Source organism: Oryctolagus cuniculus, chromosome 13, assembly GCF_964237555.1.
Source record: "Oryctolagus cuniculus chromosome 13, mOryCun1.1, whole genome shotgun sequence".
In the NCBI taxonomy this organism is placed as follows: domain Eukaryota; kingdom Metazoa; phylum Chordata; class Mammalia; order Lagomorpha; family Leporidae; genus Oryctolagus; species Oryctolagus cuniculus.
In genome coordinates this window covers 38,804,692-38,821,537 of record NC_091444.1, presented here as the reverse complement: position 1 = coordinate 38,821,537, position 16,846 = coordinate 38,804,692, and the positions used below count along the sequence as shown (strand labels likewise).

At 55.4% G+C, this 16,846-nt stretch overlaps 1 protein-coding gene across 2 annotated transcripts in view; it reads right to left on the bottom strand.

Moving 5' to 3' along the window:
* Positions 1 to 8,952: 8,952 nt before the first annotated feature.
* Positions 8,953 to 16,846, bottom strand: part of CNIH3 (cornichon family AMPA receptor auxiliary protein 3) — a 113,417-nt gene continuing 105,523 nt past the window's right edge. For both annotated transcript variants that reach the window (XM_051820600.2, XM_002717483.5), the window contains exons 5-6: positions 15,718 to 15,861; positions 8,953 to 12,293 (exon numbers count right to left, since the gene is read on the bottom strand). In XM_051820600.2, the coding sequence (XP_051676560.1) occupies positions 12,266 to 12,293; positions 15,718 to 15,861 (172 nt within the window). In that variant the 3' untranslated portion in view covers positions 8,953 to 12,265. The remainder of the gene's footprint in view (positions 12,294 to 15,717; positions 15,862 to 16,846) is intronic.

Here is a 16,846-nt window from a genome sequence, read left to right as displayed (position 1 = left end):
GGTTTATTTCATACTTACACATATTTCATGGGAGATATTCTACCAGCTTAAGTATCCTGTTCATAAAGCAATGCTTTCCTGCCTAAAGTAGACTTAATCTTTCCTTCTGGTCTGCCAGACAAACATTTATCCATCTGGGTATGGTGGGGTTGGGGAGAGAAGAGATGGCAGAAAAGATCTAATTAGCTCATTTATCAGCACATCTCCAGCCCGAGCAAAGCAGGGGCTACTATAACGAGCCTACATGTGTGGTTAGTGCATTTTGATTGCGTGGGTACCCAGGAGTCTGGAACGGAACACACCACTCTTCTCTGCATCTGAACTGCTCCTGTCATTGGTGAGATGTGAGAGTTCTCAACCCCCCACCAAGGCTCTGCCATCTCCACACACACCCCGGCTGCATTGGTCTGCACTGGCGCAGTGTGGGTCTGCAGACCGCTGAGGATTAACTCAGTTTGACTGTCTTTTTTCCTGATCACACGGGTAATCTCCATAAAAAGGACCTCATTCCAAAGCCAGCTGTCAGCTCCAGCACAGTCCTGCTAATTATAACCTCATGAGACCTGAAAACCCTCCCTACGTTCTATGTCATAGTTCCGAGTTCATCTACCTTTATGACTTATTTGCAGGGTTAATGAAACCCATCATAATACTTTTCAACATCATTTGAAGTGAAATTAACTGGCAAGAAGACCTAAATGGATTATGGGAAACTTCTATAACCTTAAACTAGGCAACTGGTTTCTGGGTCCTTTACTCACTCTGCCACTCCTGCTCTGTTCGCTGTATTACCCAGCTACTTCCTTTTGATTTTCATTTGGGGGCTGAGAAGGGCAGGAAACTAGAGGGGCCAGATCACTGTACAAAGTGTGTGTGTGTGTGTGTGCGCTCGTGTGCACACACATGCTCATTCAGATCCAAGAGGAATGGTATCCACCATCTTTAATCTATTCTTTTTATTTTTTATTTTTTTTATTTTTTTGACAGGCAGAGTGGACAGTGAGAGAGAGAGACAGAGAGAAAGGTCTTCCTTTGCCGTTGGTTCACCCTCCAATGGCCGCCGCGGCCGGCGCGCTGCGGCCGGCGCACCGCGCTGATCCGATGGCAGGAGCCAGGAGCCAGGTGCTTTTCCTGGTCTCCCATAGGGTGCAGGGCCCAAGCACCTGGGCCATCCTCCTTCCTTTTCCAGTGACTCACAAAGGCCTGGCTCTCTCTCCTCAGACTCCTCCATTACCTCCTGGACGTCTTATCTCAACAGCTGACATTCAAAGTCAACATACCTGGTAAGGACTGCCACAGGCTCACCCAAACCCACCCGCACAACACTTCGCAACCTGCCGTGTGGGTAGGTGTGGCCATGCAACTGAGATCTAAGCAAAGCAAAGAGAAGGGGTGTGTACTATTTCTAAGCCTGGTCAATAACCTCTCCCCTGATCCTTTCTGCTCCTTTCCTACCTGTTGACTGAAGAGAGAGCATTGTGGGACTTGAGGAGGAGGAGCTACAAGGCAGAAGGAGCCTGGGTCTCAGAACAAGCTCAGGGGCAGCTCCCTACCTGGGAATGCCTGGCTGAGTGCAAGATCACCTGACATGGACCAGAGCTCCTACTGTGTTCACAGACTATCTGCTACCATGTCTGGAGGTCAGACCAACCTCTGACCCAAAATTGGGCTTGATTGCTGAGGCTGCTGATGCCACAGATGAACCAAGAAAAAATGAAGAGATTCATTACTCACAGAACAGGGCTTCAGGGAGAGCAGGACTGGCTCCCGAGCAGGCAGGGGCAACTGGCCTGGCTTACTGTGCTTAGGGGTTGCGGCGAGGGTGAGGGTTCCCACCTCAGGACAGGTTTTAAAGCTCAAGTTGATGTCAAGGGAGGGAGCCTGCAGCCCTTCCTACCGGCTTCCCCAGGAGTGGGGCCGGAGGGGAAGGAGAGCGAGGGGCTGGAGCGACGCCCGAGGTCAAGCATCAGAAGTGGAGTCAGGCTCTTCGTCACACCACTCTTAGAACGCCCTTCACCCATTCAGCATCCAGACTGAACATTACCTATCACTCCTCCACACCGCCCCCCCAAATTACCCTTTCTTAAGCCCTGCCTATTCATAAAAGCCAGAAATATACCATTTTCACCAAGTCCCGTCACTTACTTATTCCCATCGTATTTTTCAGAAACTTCTTCCTGCCCCCTTCCTCCTGGGGTCAGAAAATCACCAGAAGCCCCCTCCCTGCATATTTCTTTCCTACTTTGTCATCTGGGGCAATATACGGAATCTTTATTTCCATGTCCTCATTTGTAAGATGGGAATCCTAATAATCCCGACCCTACACACCTGTTGCGGGGTAAATGCGATGGGATTTTTATAATGCTTAGAACCACGCTTGCAGGGTTGGCAATCTCTCCCACCTGGGTTTCTGCAACACAGCTAATCAGCTCCAACCACTGCTGTTTTCACTCTGAAGCCAGACTGGACTTTCAGAAGCCTACATCTGACCATGCTTCTCCTTTTAATGCTGTAATCAAACTGGGACATCTGGCCCCTCCCTCTCTGAGTCTGACCTCTTCACTTTGCTCCCCCAGAAAGGGCAGAGTTGAATCAGATTAGCCAAAGACATGGTCAAGGCCAAAGAAACCACTAAGAAACATCCAAGGACAACTGGTAACATATGTCAGTTAACAATAAAAAAATAAATAAATAGCGTTCCTACTGGCGCTGTGGCACCATGGATGAAACCACTGCCTGCAGAGCCAGCATCCCGTATGGGCACTGGTACAAGTCCTGGCTGCTCCACTTCCAATCCAGCTTCCTGCTAATGTACCTGGAAAAGCAGGGGAAGACGACCCAAATGCTTGAGCCTCTGCACCCACGTGGGAGACCTGGATGAAGCTCCTGGCTTCCAATCAGCCCAGCCCCAGCAGTTGCAACCATTTGGGGAGTAAACCAGCAGATGGAAGATCTCTCTGACTTTCTCTCTCTGCCTTTAAATAAATAATTTAAAATAAAATAGCATTCCTGAATCCAATGATAATATTTCTGATAGAAGAAAATCTAAATAAAATAAAACTGACCGTCTCTAAAGCAGCTCATCATAAACCATGTGACAGATGAATGTATTAATAGCAGAACGACCTCACACTGCTAACAGTGGCAACTGCAGAATTGGACACAGAGGAAAAAACAGAATCGGCAAAACACTGGTCACCAAGTCAACGTTCCATCAGCTGAAACATCCCAAGAAAAAACTCTCTGATGACTACACATTGATGGAGGACTTTTGTGGTACAAATTTTGACTTGGAAAATTTGAACTTGGCAAGATCAGTGGTTCCACAGGAAACACACAGTGGCAGAGGCTGTGATTTTAACTGACCATTGCATTTCATGTTTGTCATAAAATTTTATCACTAATCTCAGGGAGAACATTCTGGGAAAGTGAACATGGAAACATTTGGAAATGCTTCAGTGATGCTATTTTGAAAATTATCCAGGGAATTAAAAGGGTCTAATAGAGGTCACTCTAGAAATAGCTCAGTGAAAAGTTATCCAAATTGATAAAGTTCTCATTTTAAGTCTCTATATTTTTAGAGACAAAGTAAAAAATTAAACTAGGGGTTCCAAACTGCTGTGTCGGAATGTCCTGTACGTCCTCATGGAGGCCGGGACACTCTACCAAGCCAAGTACAGCGTCCTAAAGGGGAGAAGCCCAGCTGGGCCGCACTGTCTCCCCTTCTGTCCTCACGGCCGATTTTTCCAGCCCTTCCATGCAATAGACTCATACCCAGCTTTGCTGGAAACACACTCTTGAAGCAGAAGGTGAAAGTCTTGTGTGATCATGATAGCAATCCCCCACACCTGCCCTGGATTTCCATATTACACCTGCTTTCATGTAAATAATCTTATTTAAGATTACACATTAGTGTGCCTGTCTCACAGCCGGGAAAACAGAGACTGAGCAAGGTGAAGAAATGGGGCCAGCTTCACACAGCAACGAGAGGGGGAGTAGAATTCCCACTGTCACTCCAAGGCCGACGATGCCAGCGCTCCCCCCTGGCCTGGGTAACATCACAGCCGCAGCGGGAAACTGAGCCCCACGAATACAGCTGGTCACGAAGCCCTGAGTGCTCACACAGGCTTGACCCTGGAGTCCACTCCAAACCCCTCAGAACACCCACACTCTGTCCCCCGGTGCCCACCCAGGCCTCTGGTCTCTCTGGGGAGTGGGTGGGTGGAGGAGCGTATGGTGTCTCCACTGAGCCCAGGCCAGGTACGGCCACCAGCTCAAGGCTGTCAGCTCTCCTCCGTCCCTCGGGACCAGGCCTAGCAACTCCCCAAAAAGCTGGACGCGAACAGGGGAAACCTCGTCTCTCCCTGCCCCTCCTACAGCCCCACTCAGAGACTTCCCCGGGGTTTGTGGGCAGAGCAGTGGCCACTGAGGCCCTGCACAAAAGCCGAGCCCGTGATGGACTTCAGGCCGCCTCTAAGCCTCCTGGCCAAGCCGCGCGTGGGTCTCCTGTGTGTGACTCCCCACTGGAGGCTTCCCCAGCCAGGGGCCAGGCTCTCTCAAGCCAATAAACAGAGCCGAAGGCCTGGCTTTCTATTTGTCAAGATTTCCTTCACTGTCGTACATGCAAAAGATGTTTTCTGCCGGTCGGTCACTCTGTGACCCTGGAGAGCAGTCGTCTTTGCGCCCCTGGGTCTTAGAGCCCTCGGCTTTATTGGTTCTTTGGAGAATGATTCCAGGGTGGTTCTTGCAGTGGTAACCAAGGAGCTGCCTGCACCCTGGGCACGCCTTTGCCTGGCTCACTGCGGCCGGCTGCAAGAGGCCTCCATGTGGCCAAACCTCCCTCTCTTGGCCTCCCATGGCCCTCCCTGGTACACTGCCTCCTGCAGATGCTGAAACCTCCACAAAATCCAATTCACATATTTAGTGGGGGCCTTAAAAGGACAAAGCTTAGCATTTGAGCTTAAATACCTGTCCCCAAAGGGCCTGTGGATTTGGCCCTGTTTGTTCCCTGCTACTGCCGGTGTGGCCATTTTGGGGGTGAACCAACGGAAAGGAAGACCTTTCTCTCTCTCACTGACCCTTTTTAGTCCATGGGGAGCTCTTGCATTTCCCCCTCTCTTACTCCTCCCACTAAGTCGAGGCTTCTGATTTCTTTTTTTAAATCTCCCCGTCCTGTCCTCATTTAATCCTTTCCAGCTCTGTGGCCTTGCAGAATTGATGGCTGCCTCCATAAGGAAGTTGTTGACAAGAAGTGAACAGGGCGGGGCCAAGGGCAGAGCCAGGGCACCCGCTCAGGGTGACGTCCAGCTTCCAGACTGACACCGCCCACGACCCAGCACCCTTGAGCCACCCCATGCAGCTCCCGACCAAGGCAAATCACTCCACTGGATGCCTGACTGGGTCTGCCTTGGGCTGAGCCTCCCTGAACTGTGAGGCTGGAAACCCATGTTGGGGTGTCCCGTAACCCGGACACAGGCAGCACGTGTCCCAAAGGCACGGCCTCAGATTCTTCCTTCTACCTAGACGTGGATGCTGCTAGAGCCGCTGCTGTGTCCTTGCAACCATTTGTCCCACAGCAGCCCATAACTCAGGTGGCTGCTTTCGTCCAATCACAAAGTACGGCTTCAGAAGAAAGCCGTTGATTCGAGAGGCGGGGCCCTTAGGGTGCAGGGTCCCAGGCTACCCTCTGGGGATCCAGCTCACGTGCTGGGTGGGCACCTCCATCTCACTGGGAGGGGCTCTCTGGTCCTCGAAGGGTCTGGAAAATCACCACACCATCCAGCTTGTTTTCCATTTAGCTGTGGCAAAAATCAGAATGGCAGCTAAGACCCGCCCTGTGATGCCACGCACGGGCACATCCGCCCCTGAGCCTGTGGTACTGCCCCTGCTGTTTTCATTGCTGCAGCCAAAACAGACCTCCAGGCCCCGGGCCTGGCTGAGATGCGTCACTGCAATTGAACGTGGAGCCTGGTAGCTGACAAGGACTCTCTCCCCTGCTCCCCCTACCGTAGAATATCAGAGGCATGTTCCTGCCAGCAAGTTGATGATTTCCTTCTCACCTGTCAAGTGTTTCTGAAAAGGCCAGCGTTTACTGCTCAGCCCCCCGAATGTCACTGGAACAGAAACACTGCGGTGGTATTTAAGTCTCTCTCCTCCAGCTGCCAGGGAGTCGAGCCTTCTCGGGCTGCTGTGTCTCTAAACCAGAAGGCATGTGTCTGCCCTGGAGGGGCCAGCAGGTGCAGGGAGGAGGCCGGCCCATCTGCAGGAGACAGTGCATGAAGAAGAGTGGCTACCAGACCAGCTAGAGAGGAGGGGGTGCCTACCTTGGGCAGCCCAGAGAGCTGAGCAGGGAAAGACAAAGAAGCAATGGCGACAGGGCTTACCTTCTGTGCAAGCACGGGCCCGGGCCCTTCACAAGCATGGGACTGCTTCTGAGGTGGGTAACGTGGCAGAGTGCAGCCTGTACTCACCCAGGACTCACACGAGAGGCACAGACCCTGTCTATGAGGACATTAGGAGCCTCCTGGAAAGGGACCTATCCCAAAGGAAGAACAGAGGCCCCGCGCTAGTTCAAGGACAGTAGGGCTCGGGTTGCAAGTATAAGCATTTTCACCTTGGAAGAAGACGCGTCACATAACCTTCCTCCAGGCCAAGCTGCCGTATCCTACAGTGCAGAAAGACCTAACAGGTGGCTTTCGTGAGTGGCAGCACCACTGGTGTCACCGCCATGGGGTGAAGGCAGCAGCCCCTGGTGCCCAGGCCCTCAGCCACAGCAGCCACAGTACCACCTACGGCTGTGGCATCAGGGGTCGTGACGCTGCCCTTGGGGGCCCCGGCTCCCACAGTGTGTCATGGGTGTGCAGCGTACACTGGTAAATGCCTAACTAGCACTCAGGAAGGGCTGGTGGGAGGGACAGAGGGGAAGGGGTTAATGTGCTGCATCTGCCAGCTACTGCAGGGTAGATACTCCCACCTCGGCCACTGTCAAGCCACTCGGGGACACCTCGGAACAGGAAGGGCCAGGAGCTCCATGGGATGCTTGTCCAGCACCTCCACCATTGATGCTAGGGACAGAGCCCCCAGAGCACGGGTAACGGTGAAACGTAGTAAACTCGGAAGTGATGCGTTTTGACTATCACCCTTATTTTAATGACACTTATTTAAGTTTATATAATTCAGTTTTTAGCCATGGCTGTATTTAATAGCTGTTTGGCAAAATCCCTCACAACTGAACAACAGGCTGTCATGAGCCTATACAAGCCAGCGCGCCGCTAGCTGGGAGGGGAGAAAACGCAGCAGTGGTAGCCAAGAGGTCAAGTTCACAGCACAGGAAGCCGCTCCTGGGGCCTTGAGACCTACCCGAGAGGAATTCAGTGGGGGCAGAAATGAGCACAGCGTGGCCGGAGTCGAAGCCTGGAAGACGTGACTTTGCTGCAGCTGTTTTAACCGTGTTTCCGCTTCTGGATCACAGGCAGCAGTTGGAACCCCATGCAAGGGGCCAGCGCGGGCAATTCCCCTCTAGAAACACAGCTCCCACAAGGAAAGGCTACTCCCCACTCCACAAAGCTGTAAGTTACCGCCAGCTTTCCCTAGAAAAGCCTGGTTGCGCCCTGAGGAGTCGCTCCCCTGGTGGGCTCCTGCTCCCCTCTGCCTGGGATGGAGCACACTCCATCCCCCACAGCGATTCCAGCCTTCCGCCCGACCCTGGGAACAGAGGCAGCCCTCAGATGTCCCCCTTAGACCGACAACTCCAAGATCTGCAGAAGGTTCTGCCGCAGAGCCGTTTACCATAGCACGGCTTGGAATGGAGCAGCCCAAGTCCACACAAAGAAAGGGTTACCAGAAGGATCTGTGCGATGACACAGCAGGAAGGCAATTGTTGTCAAAGCACTTTGCCGGCTGCATTCATCTCTCATGCAGGAGGACAAAACTGTCATATCAGTGACAACTTTATTCAACAGCAGTGCAACCAACAAGCCTAAAAATAGTAAACAGAGGGGGAGAGTTCCCGTCACCCACGTCGCATGTCTGGGTCGGCCCAGCCCCAGAGGCTAAGACTCAATGATGTCACCACGTGCTCCTGTGAGAGGTGCTTCATTCATTTCCAGCCACATAATCCTGCCTTCACTCTGTGAAGGGAGGGGAGCGCAGGGGCACACTGAGGACCAAGACATCACGTGACAGGTTCATGCTACAAGCTCTCTATACACAATTTATCACAACACCACTCACAAAGAGGTGCTGTGACCCCCTTTCCAGAGATGAGGCTGTCCAGTCTCAGGTCAAGCAGCTTGCCTAAGCCCCCACAGCCCTCTTCCTTCTGATGACAAAGTCATCCACGGCGTGCTGCCTTGGCGGGAAACCCGGTATGCCAGTAGAGCCACACTCCCGGGGCAGCGCCCTCTCCTGCTGCGTCTCTGTCCCCTTTCTCGCATTCCACTGCCCTCTCTTAACTCCATCACCCTTTCAGGAATGCAAAAATGATCAAGGCCCCCAAGCCTGGATTGCAATCCTTGACTTGGCAGCAGGCGTGACCTTGGCTCCTCTCCTGAGCTTGACTCTGGAGGCCTCTCTACCTTCAACCTGAAGACAGGAAGGGTTCCGACCTTATCACACTGTCGAGGAGACCACAGATGCCCGGCGCCTTGCAGAGCAGCCACCATGGTATCTGGCAGTAGCCGTCGGCACCACTGGTCAGAGAACACGGCACTGAAAAGAGGAGTCAGGTCCCGGCCCCGCCTCCGCTCGGGTAGTACAGATGGTAACAGGGCCTCAGGAGCCAGCTGGGTCCCGGGATCCTCACTGCCCTCCCCCACGGCCAGCCGGCTTCAGCAGCCCCTCCAAAGCAAGGGCCCCTGCCCTGAGTGTGGGTGTAGCGCAGAGCAGGGGTCATGAGGAAGACTCAACAAGCAGTGCTCACCACGTGCTAAGTTATCTGCAGAGACAGAGTCGTTTGAGTTTTTAAAATTTATTTAAAAGGCAGCGAGACCGAGACAGACAGATGACCGACAGACTAGAATTTCCCATTCTCTCTTATACTCCCCAAATGCCAGCCCACAGGGCCAGGCCAGCTTGAAGCCAGTCACCCAGAACCCAAGCTGGGTCTCCCGCGAGGGTGGCAGGGATCCAACTACTCCAGCCGGCCCCTGCTGCCTTCAAGGGTGCACACCGGCAGGAGGCTGGAACTGGGGCCGGAGCTGGGACTTGAACCCAGGCACTGTGATACGGGATCCGGGCAACCCAAGCAGCGTCTTCACCACTGGGCCACACGCCTGCCCCTCCCTTAATCTTCACAGCAAGCCCGTGTGGCCGGCTTATCGTTTCCCCACCTAAGTGAACAGGGAACTTACAGTGACTGCACAGGGCCCCCTCCGCCCTCTCCAAGGGGATGGGAACCTACTCCCCCCAGCACCTTCAGGTACCATCTGTCCCCTGAGTTGTGCTCAGTGAGCCACTACACAGCTCCAGGGCACTCCGCTGTGATGAGCGGAGCTCTGGGAAAGTCGAAGGACTCCCTGCAGCTTTGCCGCCCTCCCTCTCTTTGGCCATCTCTGCGGGATAAGCAGTGAGCGGCCAAGATGTCCGAGCCAGCGAAATCGTGGGAGGAGAGGCAGCCCTGGCGCAGCCGCAGCCGCAGCCGCAGCCGCAGCCACTGCGCACCCCTCTCGCCGTGGAACTCTGCAAGCTCTCTCCTCGCAGCTGCCTCCTCTATAAAACAGAATCCACTTCGTGCTTTTGTTGTGGGGCTCAGCAAAAAAGCACGGAGAAGAACACCCGACACCCCTGTTGGAGACCAGCGTTACTGTTCGGCTGCCTCTGGTAGCATGGAGCTCTCGTTCTGGGCTGGTCCTCCCTCCCCTGCCCTGAGCCTCCCCGGCATCCTCACTTGGGAGAGTGGGGAGAATTGCCAACTTGCTCTGCAGGCGGCTCGTGAGCATGGGTGGGATCGCTCTCAAAGCTCGTTAACACGGCCCCCGGCGCCCGGCACCTGCTGCAGCACCCGTGTCCGTGCCTCATACGTTTATCTTTGTGATCAGCTCCTCCAAGGGACCAACAATCCACCAGAACTCCCACAGATTACAGAACTGTTTCCCATCACAACCCGTGGAAGGGGAACATCTGGACGTGTCTGTTTCATAAATACCAGAGCTGCCTAAGAGAGACCTGCACCTGTAAAGCTCTTAAAGGGCCACTCTGGAGAAAAGCCTGCCACAGTAAAGCCAGTCGGAGGCCGGCACACGAGGGGAAACAGGCAAGCAACCCAAACAGGACCCTCTGCTACCCAGCAGCCTTCAACAGTGATGGAAAGGACCTGAAGTCAGACTGCGTGGGTTCAAAGACGGGCTTGCAGCTGCTGTGTGACTGTGGGCCAGCCGCCTACCCTCTCTGAACCTCAGCTTCTGCACAAACAGGGGAAGAGCAGTGTGGACTACACAGGCTTGTGGGGCGCGAGAGCAGCACTGGGTAAATCGGAATTATTATTACTTGCTACTAAGAGAAATGACTTCAGGTTTAATGCTCAACCCCAAATCGAGAGCTTTAGGAAGCTGGTGTCTCTGCACGCTCACCCCTTTGAAGTTCGAATTTCCTGCTTCAATAATCTCTGTGACCTTGCGTCTCCTATCAGAAGTCACTTCAAACCCTTCTGGAGGGAGGCAGAGATAAAACCCACTGCCCGCTCCGTCCAGGGTATCTGCAGGGTGGCTGTGAGGGTACAGCAGCTGCCTGCAGCCTGGAAGCCAGGGCTGCTCCTGGGCCTGAGCGCTAACTCGGCTGCTCAGGGCTGCAGCCTAGGGCAGGGCCACGCCGCCCAGGCACTGACTCTCTCCTCTCACCCACAGGTCGCCAGCAGGAGGCTTGGCCAACCGGAAGCCTCCTCCCGAAACATCACCGTGAATCCTGCTTTACAGTCAGCCACGGAGCCAAAGGCAGTGTTTTGTTGGCTGCAGAATTCTTAGACGCACAATTCCTTTCTGGAAAAAAAAAAAAATCTGCTTTTTCTCCCTCCTGCTTTGCCAACCCGAGGGAGGTGAATGCAGCCCGGGACGGGGTGGAAATGAGAGAGAGAGTCGGTTAGCCGAGCACTAGGGTTGTCACTGCGTTTTCCACGGAGCACAGGGTGTGTGACACAAATCATTCAGAACCCTGGGTCACGGGCTTTGATGGGAGCCGGCGCTGGTATAAATAGCTCGTGTGCGCCAAAGAGCAGGGGAGCTGGGGAGGCAGGGGAGTGAGGTCAAAATCATTGTGCCCAATCTCGGCCTTGACACGACTTACACCTTTTCCACGCCTCTCCCCGGAACGTGGCGGAGAGAAAGCCACGTGGCAAATCGGGATCAGATCACAGCCTCGCGTGGAACCCCACGGCGTGGACGAGGCACCAGAGAACCTCAGCTGTCATTATGTTGTCTCACTACCTGGCTGCCCAGTGCCCACAGGACACAGCAGCCACTCGGCAGGATCTGCTGGCACTGGAACTGCTTTGCCATCTTCAGAATCGCCGGAGCTCTTACTGTTGACGACCCACTGATTCCCTTCCAGGACTGTGCTGTGTTCTGGGTGGCAACTTGCAATGGGGAAGAAGGAACACCTTGAACGGGTTGCAAATGTTTAAAAATTCCCTTTTTCCCACACACCTCCCTCCCCGGCTGACACCCTTGACTTTGGATGTAGCTCATCACCAGGGTACAGCCCCCAACCCAGCTCACGAAGTCAGCACAGCTCATGAAGTCGCCACGTGGCGGTGCCCCTACATCACAGGGCGCGGGAGCGGACTTCTCAGCTGAAGGCAAAACTCGGGTTTGGAAGGAACACAACCAGAGGCTCCAGCATCCTTGAGGCCTTCAGTGGGTCCTGCAGATTTGGCCTTGACCCTGGGATGTTCCGTTCCTTAGCAAGCACCATCTAGCCTCCTATGGCCCTCACTCCCACAGTCCAGGAACTTGGTGTGGACTCGCAAGGGGGTTTGCAGGAAGTGGATTCAGGAAGCAGAGGAGAGGTCTGATGTTCTTTCACCTCCTCCCCCGCTCCGTGACCCGCGTGTGGGATTTGAACGCCAAAGACTGGGACGCACGGGCTGACACTGGGCACACCAGAGAGCTCCGTTCCCGGCTGCTGTGTGATTCCAGCGCCACATCCGGCCCGGTCTGCCCGGCCTCTGGCCCACACACACCCACTGTGGTCCCTGCTCCGTCGTCTCCTGCGGAAGTGGACTCTCCAGCCTCGCCCATGCCCGTCTCCGATGAGCCAGGTCTGTGGTCTTGAATTAGGAGCTCACTAACGTGTAGATCATGCTGCGTGAAAGAAGCAGAGGGAAAGAAGGCGTCAGTGGGAGTGGGGAAGGACTCAGGGTGGCTCTCGGGAGAGGAGCCTCCCCAAGGCTGGCCTTCCGGACTTCTCCTCACCCCACTAGAGTGCTGCAGGCACTCCCTGGGGCCCTTGTTGCTTCCCACCACACTGCAAGAAACATCTGTAGCAGAGCATAAAAGATGATTGCTAAGTACCTATTACCATTCTCGGCAGGCTGGATGTTACGGTTACCATTCCTTTCCCTGCCGTTGCAGGACAGGTCTCAGGGAGGAGGTGGGTGCATGGGACCCGATGCCACCAGCTGGCATGTGCTCACCTGACAGCCATGTCCAGCAGCCTCCCAGAGGATGCTGGGTAGCACTCTAGTGCCAGGAAAAAGATCCTGAGGTATGGCCACCCGCCCTTGGAGGCAGACCAACTAAATGAATTCTTAATCGGGGAAGTCTCTGGCCCTACCTGTTTTTAGCAGGCTCCAGGTCTGATGGTGGTGCCTCAACACCACCAGGGAGGGGGCCAACCATCCCTGTGCTCTTAGAAGGGGCTTCGTGCTCATTCTGCAAGGCCGAGGAAGGGTTCATTCTGCAAGGGCCACTTCGTTAGCCAGAAAGGAAAACCACCGCCTTCTCACGTTATAGAGGGGAGAAGGTTAGCATAAGGAACAGAGCCAGGAGACGGAAATGAAAATGCCTTACTGTCCACCCTTTCTCTGGGAGGCCCCGAGAGCTCTACTAAGCAGCAGGTGTTCCGCCTTCCAGCCCCTGCTCCACTCGTGTCTCACAGCATCACCGCTCAGGTCTGGAGCTGCAGGGACCCAGTCCCCACGGGGAAGGTGACGACCAGAGTGCGTCCCTCAGGATCACACGACTACTGAGCCCAAGGCGAGGGGCCACTCTCCACCTGCAAAGCCAGTGCTTTTTCCAGTCCAACACAGAGCCTCACAGTGGCTGCCCTCCTCTGCTCACGCGCATCCTTGCTTTATTATTTCTTGAGAGCCTGCTACTTGCCAGGCACCGCACTCAGTGCTGGGAAACACTGAGGGGCAGGCGAGAATGAGCCCCAGTCCGCACCTTGAAGAAGCATACAGCCACACTGGAACAGCGGGCAAGGATTCAGTGAGCACTTGCTACGCGACGGGCACGGGCCGGGGGCCGCAGACACGGAAGTTGGTGAAACAGACAAGTTCTCAGGCACCAGGGGACAAATAACCCACAGCTACGGCAAGCGCAGGGAGTGAGAACTAAGCCTGAGGCAGGCCCCAGAAGCGCTGGGCGGGAGGGTGGTGCTGCTGCAGGGAGGACTGGCCTACTTGGAGAAGACCAGTGTGTTGAGCAAGCAGTGTTCGCACCAGCGCCCCCAGCTGGCAGTGGTGTTTTGTACAAGTCCAATCCTAGGACGGTGCAACTGGACAATTTTTCAACTTTATGAGGGTGCAAAAGCCTACCTGTACACATTGCCTTTCACTTTCAGTACCACACTTGTGTTAGATGATTTTGTGCAGCTGGAGGCAAAATGCTGAGAATGTCTAAGGTAGGCCGGGCTCAGCTATGACACTGAGTAGGCTTGGTGTAGTAAATGCATTTTAGACTTTATTTTCAACTTCTGAGAGGTGCAGCACAATCACAGGTGAGGGGCTTATTATTATTAGGTGGTCCCTATCCCAGGGGACCCAGAGACATTACCTGGTCCACAAGGCAAACTGAGAAGGGGGTGGAAGCAGTGGGAGCCACAGGATTAGCGCAAGATGGGGGAATGAGCTAAGATTCAGGAAAGGCTGAGAAAGTGCCAAGTATTAGTTGGAACGTTGGGCACATTTCTTAACCTCTGTGAGGTCCTTGGGAACCCCTCAGAACCTCAGACTGTACAGTGCCAACCCCGCCTTCTCAGCCTGGCCTCAGCTCAGAGGTAGCTCTGCATACAGGCAGGTCCCCTCCCTCCCACAATGCCTGGGAACACAGCCCTGGGCTCTCCCCCGGCTCCAGACCTCGGGTTGGTAGGAGGAGAAAACAGCATTTTTGAGCATCCAGAGTTCAAGTTCAACAAAGAATGAGGGTGCACCTGGACCACCTCCCAGGGTCCCAGTGAAGTGGGAGGGGCAGTTGTTTCCAATCCTGTTTTGGAAACAAAGTCGTAAATGAATTAACAGGAAGGCAGCAGCAAACTGAAGCAATGGCCCAGAGGACAGTTGATGGATCAGAACGTCTGGATCACGCACGGTGAGGGAGGGGTCAGATCACACCCATCTATTGGCCAGGAGCTGCTGACGGCCCCACGCCGCCCCTTCACCCTCAGCCGAGCAGGCACCGAGCTGCTCTGCTCTCTGTGTGGAATCCATCTGCTTTCCTCCCCTCGCCGCCTTGGGCTGCAGGATTCTGCAGCAAAACTGAACCGAGGGAGCTTGTCCTGGCTCAGCCTCCAGATGGCCTGAGGTAGAGCCCAGGCTAACAGCGCAGGAGCCAGGGAAGGCGCTGACCCTGTGCTTCTGGCTTGGAGGAGGAACCATGCTGTCTCTGGGGACAGATACTCGGTCCACAGCTCTGCAGAGGGGCGCTCCGCGGACCCACAACCCCTCCCCCAGCTTGATCCCAGCCCAATCCCACCCCAAGGTGGCCGTGGAAACTCCTCCTCTTCACCTGCCTACTGTCAGCCTTGCCCTCTGGAGACAGCACTGGCAATGGCTGCAGACGAGCATGGCTCTGCCACAGGTAGTGATGGGACAGCAGGGTGACAGGTGAGGGGCCCCAGGGACCAGCCCAAACAAGGAAGAGGAAGGAGGAGAGGCGCTCAGAACAAGCACTTTCTAGCGGATCCAGCCACAAGGCGGTCTGTTTATAGCTACCTGCTTAGCCAGGACGTTCTGAGTGAGCAGGTGAAAAGAGGGGCCATTCCTGAAATGGAATTGCAAAGTGGGCAGGTTTCGTGTAGAGTGGTCTTACGTAATGCTGGGAGAATTGGAAGTGTCAGCACTTAATGCTGACTGCACGCCACACTGAAGCCTGACTCCTGCTGTGGGATCCTTGACAGGGTCCCCAAGAACCCCGACAATCAGGTGAGGGGGCCAGAGGCCACAAGGCTGTGGACTGAAGCCACGGCAGCCTGGTGGCTGCCCTGGGAGCCCCAGGAGGCAGGCAGCTCCCCAGGGAGGAAGACAGTCACTCAGCTGTGCCTCCCGCACGCCACCAGCTGTCTCCCAGAGGTGGATGCTAGCAGCACGCAATCTCCCTGCCTGGCCCTGCGGACGTGCCCATCAGCAGCAAGGCCTCCTGCCCTTTCCTCTCTTATGCAGAAGCTCTCACTCCCAAACCAGAGCCGGACAGGGGGGCCACACCCAGCTGGCCATGCAGATTCCCCGCCACCTTCCCAGGACCAGCCTGCAATTCCTCTCACCCGCCAGGCGGGGCAGCGACTCACCAGTAAAGGTAGTAGAAGAAGGAGAGGAGGTAGAAGGCCAGCTTGCACCAGGCCTCCTTCTGACAGTAGCTCAGGGTGTCCGCGTTCATGACCACCGGCGGGTCGTAGGCGAGCTCGGAGCTGTCGGCTGGACAATGGAAATACCTGCGGGGGAGCAGGACAAAGCATCAAGGGCTCCGAGGTGAGGGCACGCCCACCCTCTGGGCCACGCCCTCCCGTGGCAGGACTGTGCTGGCAAGCCGCTAGCTGCCTTCTGCCAGAAGCAGAGTTGCGGCTCAGGCACTGTGCTCCAGCGGGTAGAACCCAGGGCCACACACAGCTGCTCCGACACAGGGGGAAAATAAGCATCACTTGGTGTCGCCAGGAAAGGCCTCCTTACAGAGCTACAGCAGCGCTGCCTCCATGCCTCTGTGCTTCCCCTAAAGCCCCGATGGCCCCAGGAGGGTCACAGGTTCCCACTGGAGGGTGCGGGGAGAGCACAGGTACTTCTCTTTCTGAGAGAAGCAAACTGCTTCCAAATACCGCATCCACGGGGCCGGCGCTGCGGCTCACTAGGCTAATCCTCCGCCTAGCGGCGCCGGCACACCGGGTTCTAGTCCCGGTCGGGGCGCCAGATTCTGTCCCGGTTGCCCCTCTTCCAGGCCAGCTCTCTGCTGTGGCCCGGGAGTGCAGTGGAGGATGGCCCAGGTGCTTGGGCCCTGCACCCCATGGGAGACCAGGAAAAGCACCTGGCTCCTGGCTCCTGCCATCGGATCAGCGCGGTGCACTGGCCGCAGTGCGCCGGCCGCGGCGGCCATTGGAGGGTGAACCAACAGCAAAAGGAAGACCTTTCTCTCTGTCTCTCTCTCTCACTGTCCACTCTGCCTGTCAAAAAAAAAAAAAAATCAAATACCGCATCCACAGCTGCTCCACCTGGAACCGGCCGAGGCCTCGGAGGAGGTGGGCAGACCTGGGCGGAAGTCACCACCTTCGGGACCTGAGCCCTGGCCCACTGTGTGTGTGTGGGGGGGGGCACTCAGCCACAGCCTCCTGCAGAAATCAAGAACAAAGTACCTGCTTGTGGGCTGCCTGCTGGTCACCTGGCAAGGGAGTGCGGGAAGGCACGCGGGCACACTGGGGCTCCCACAGG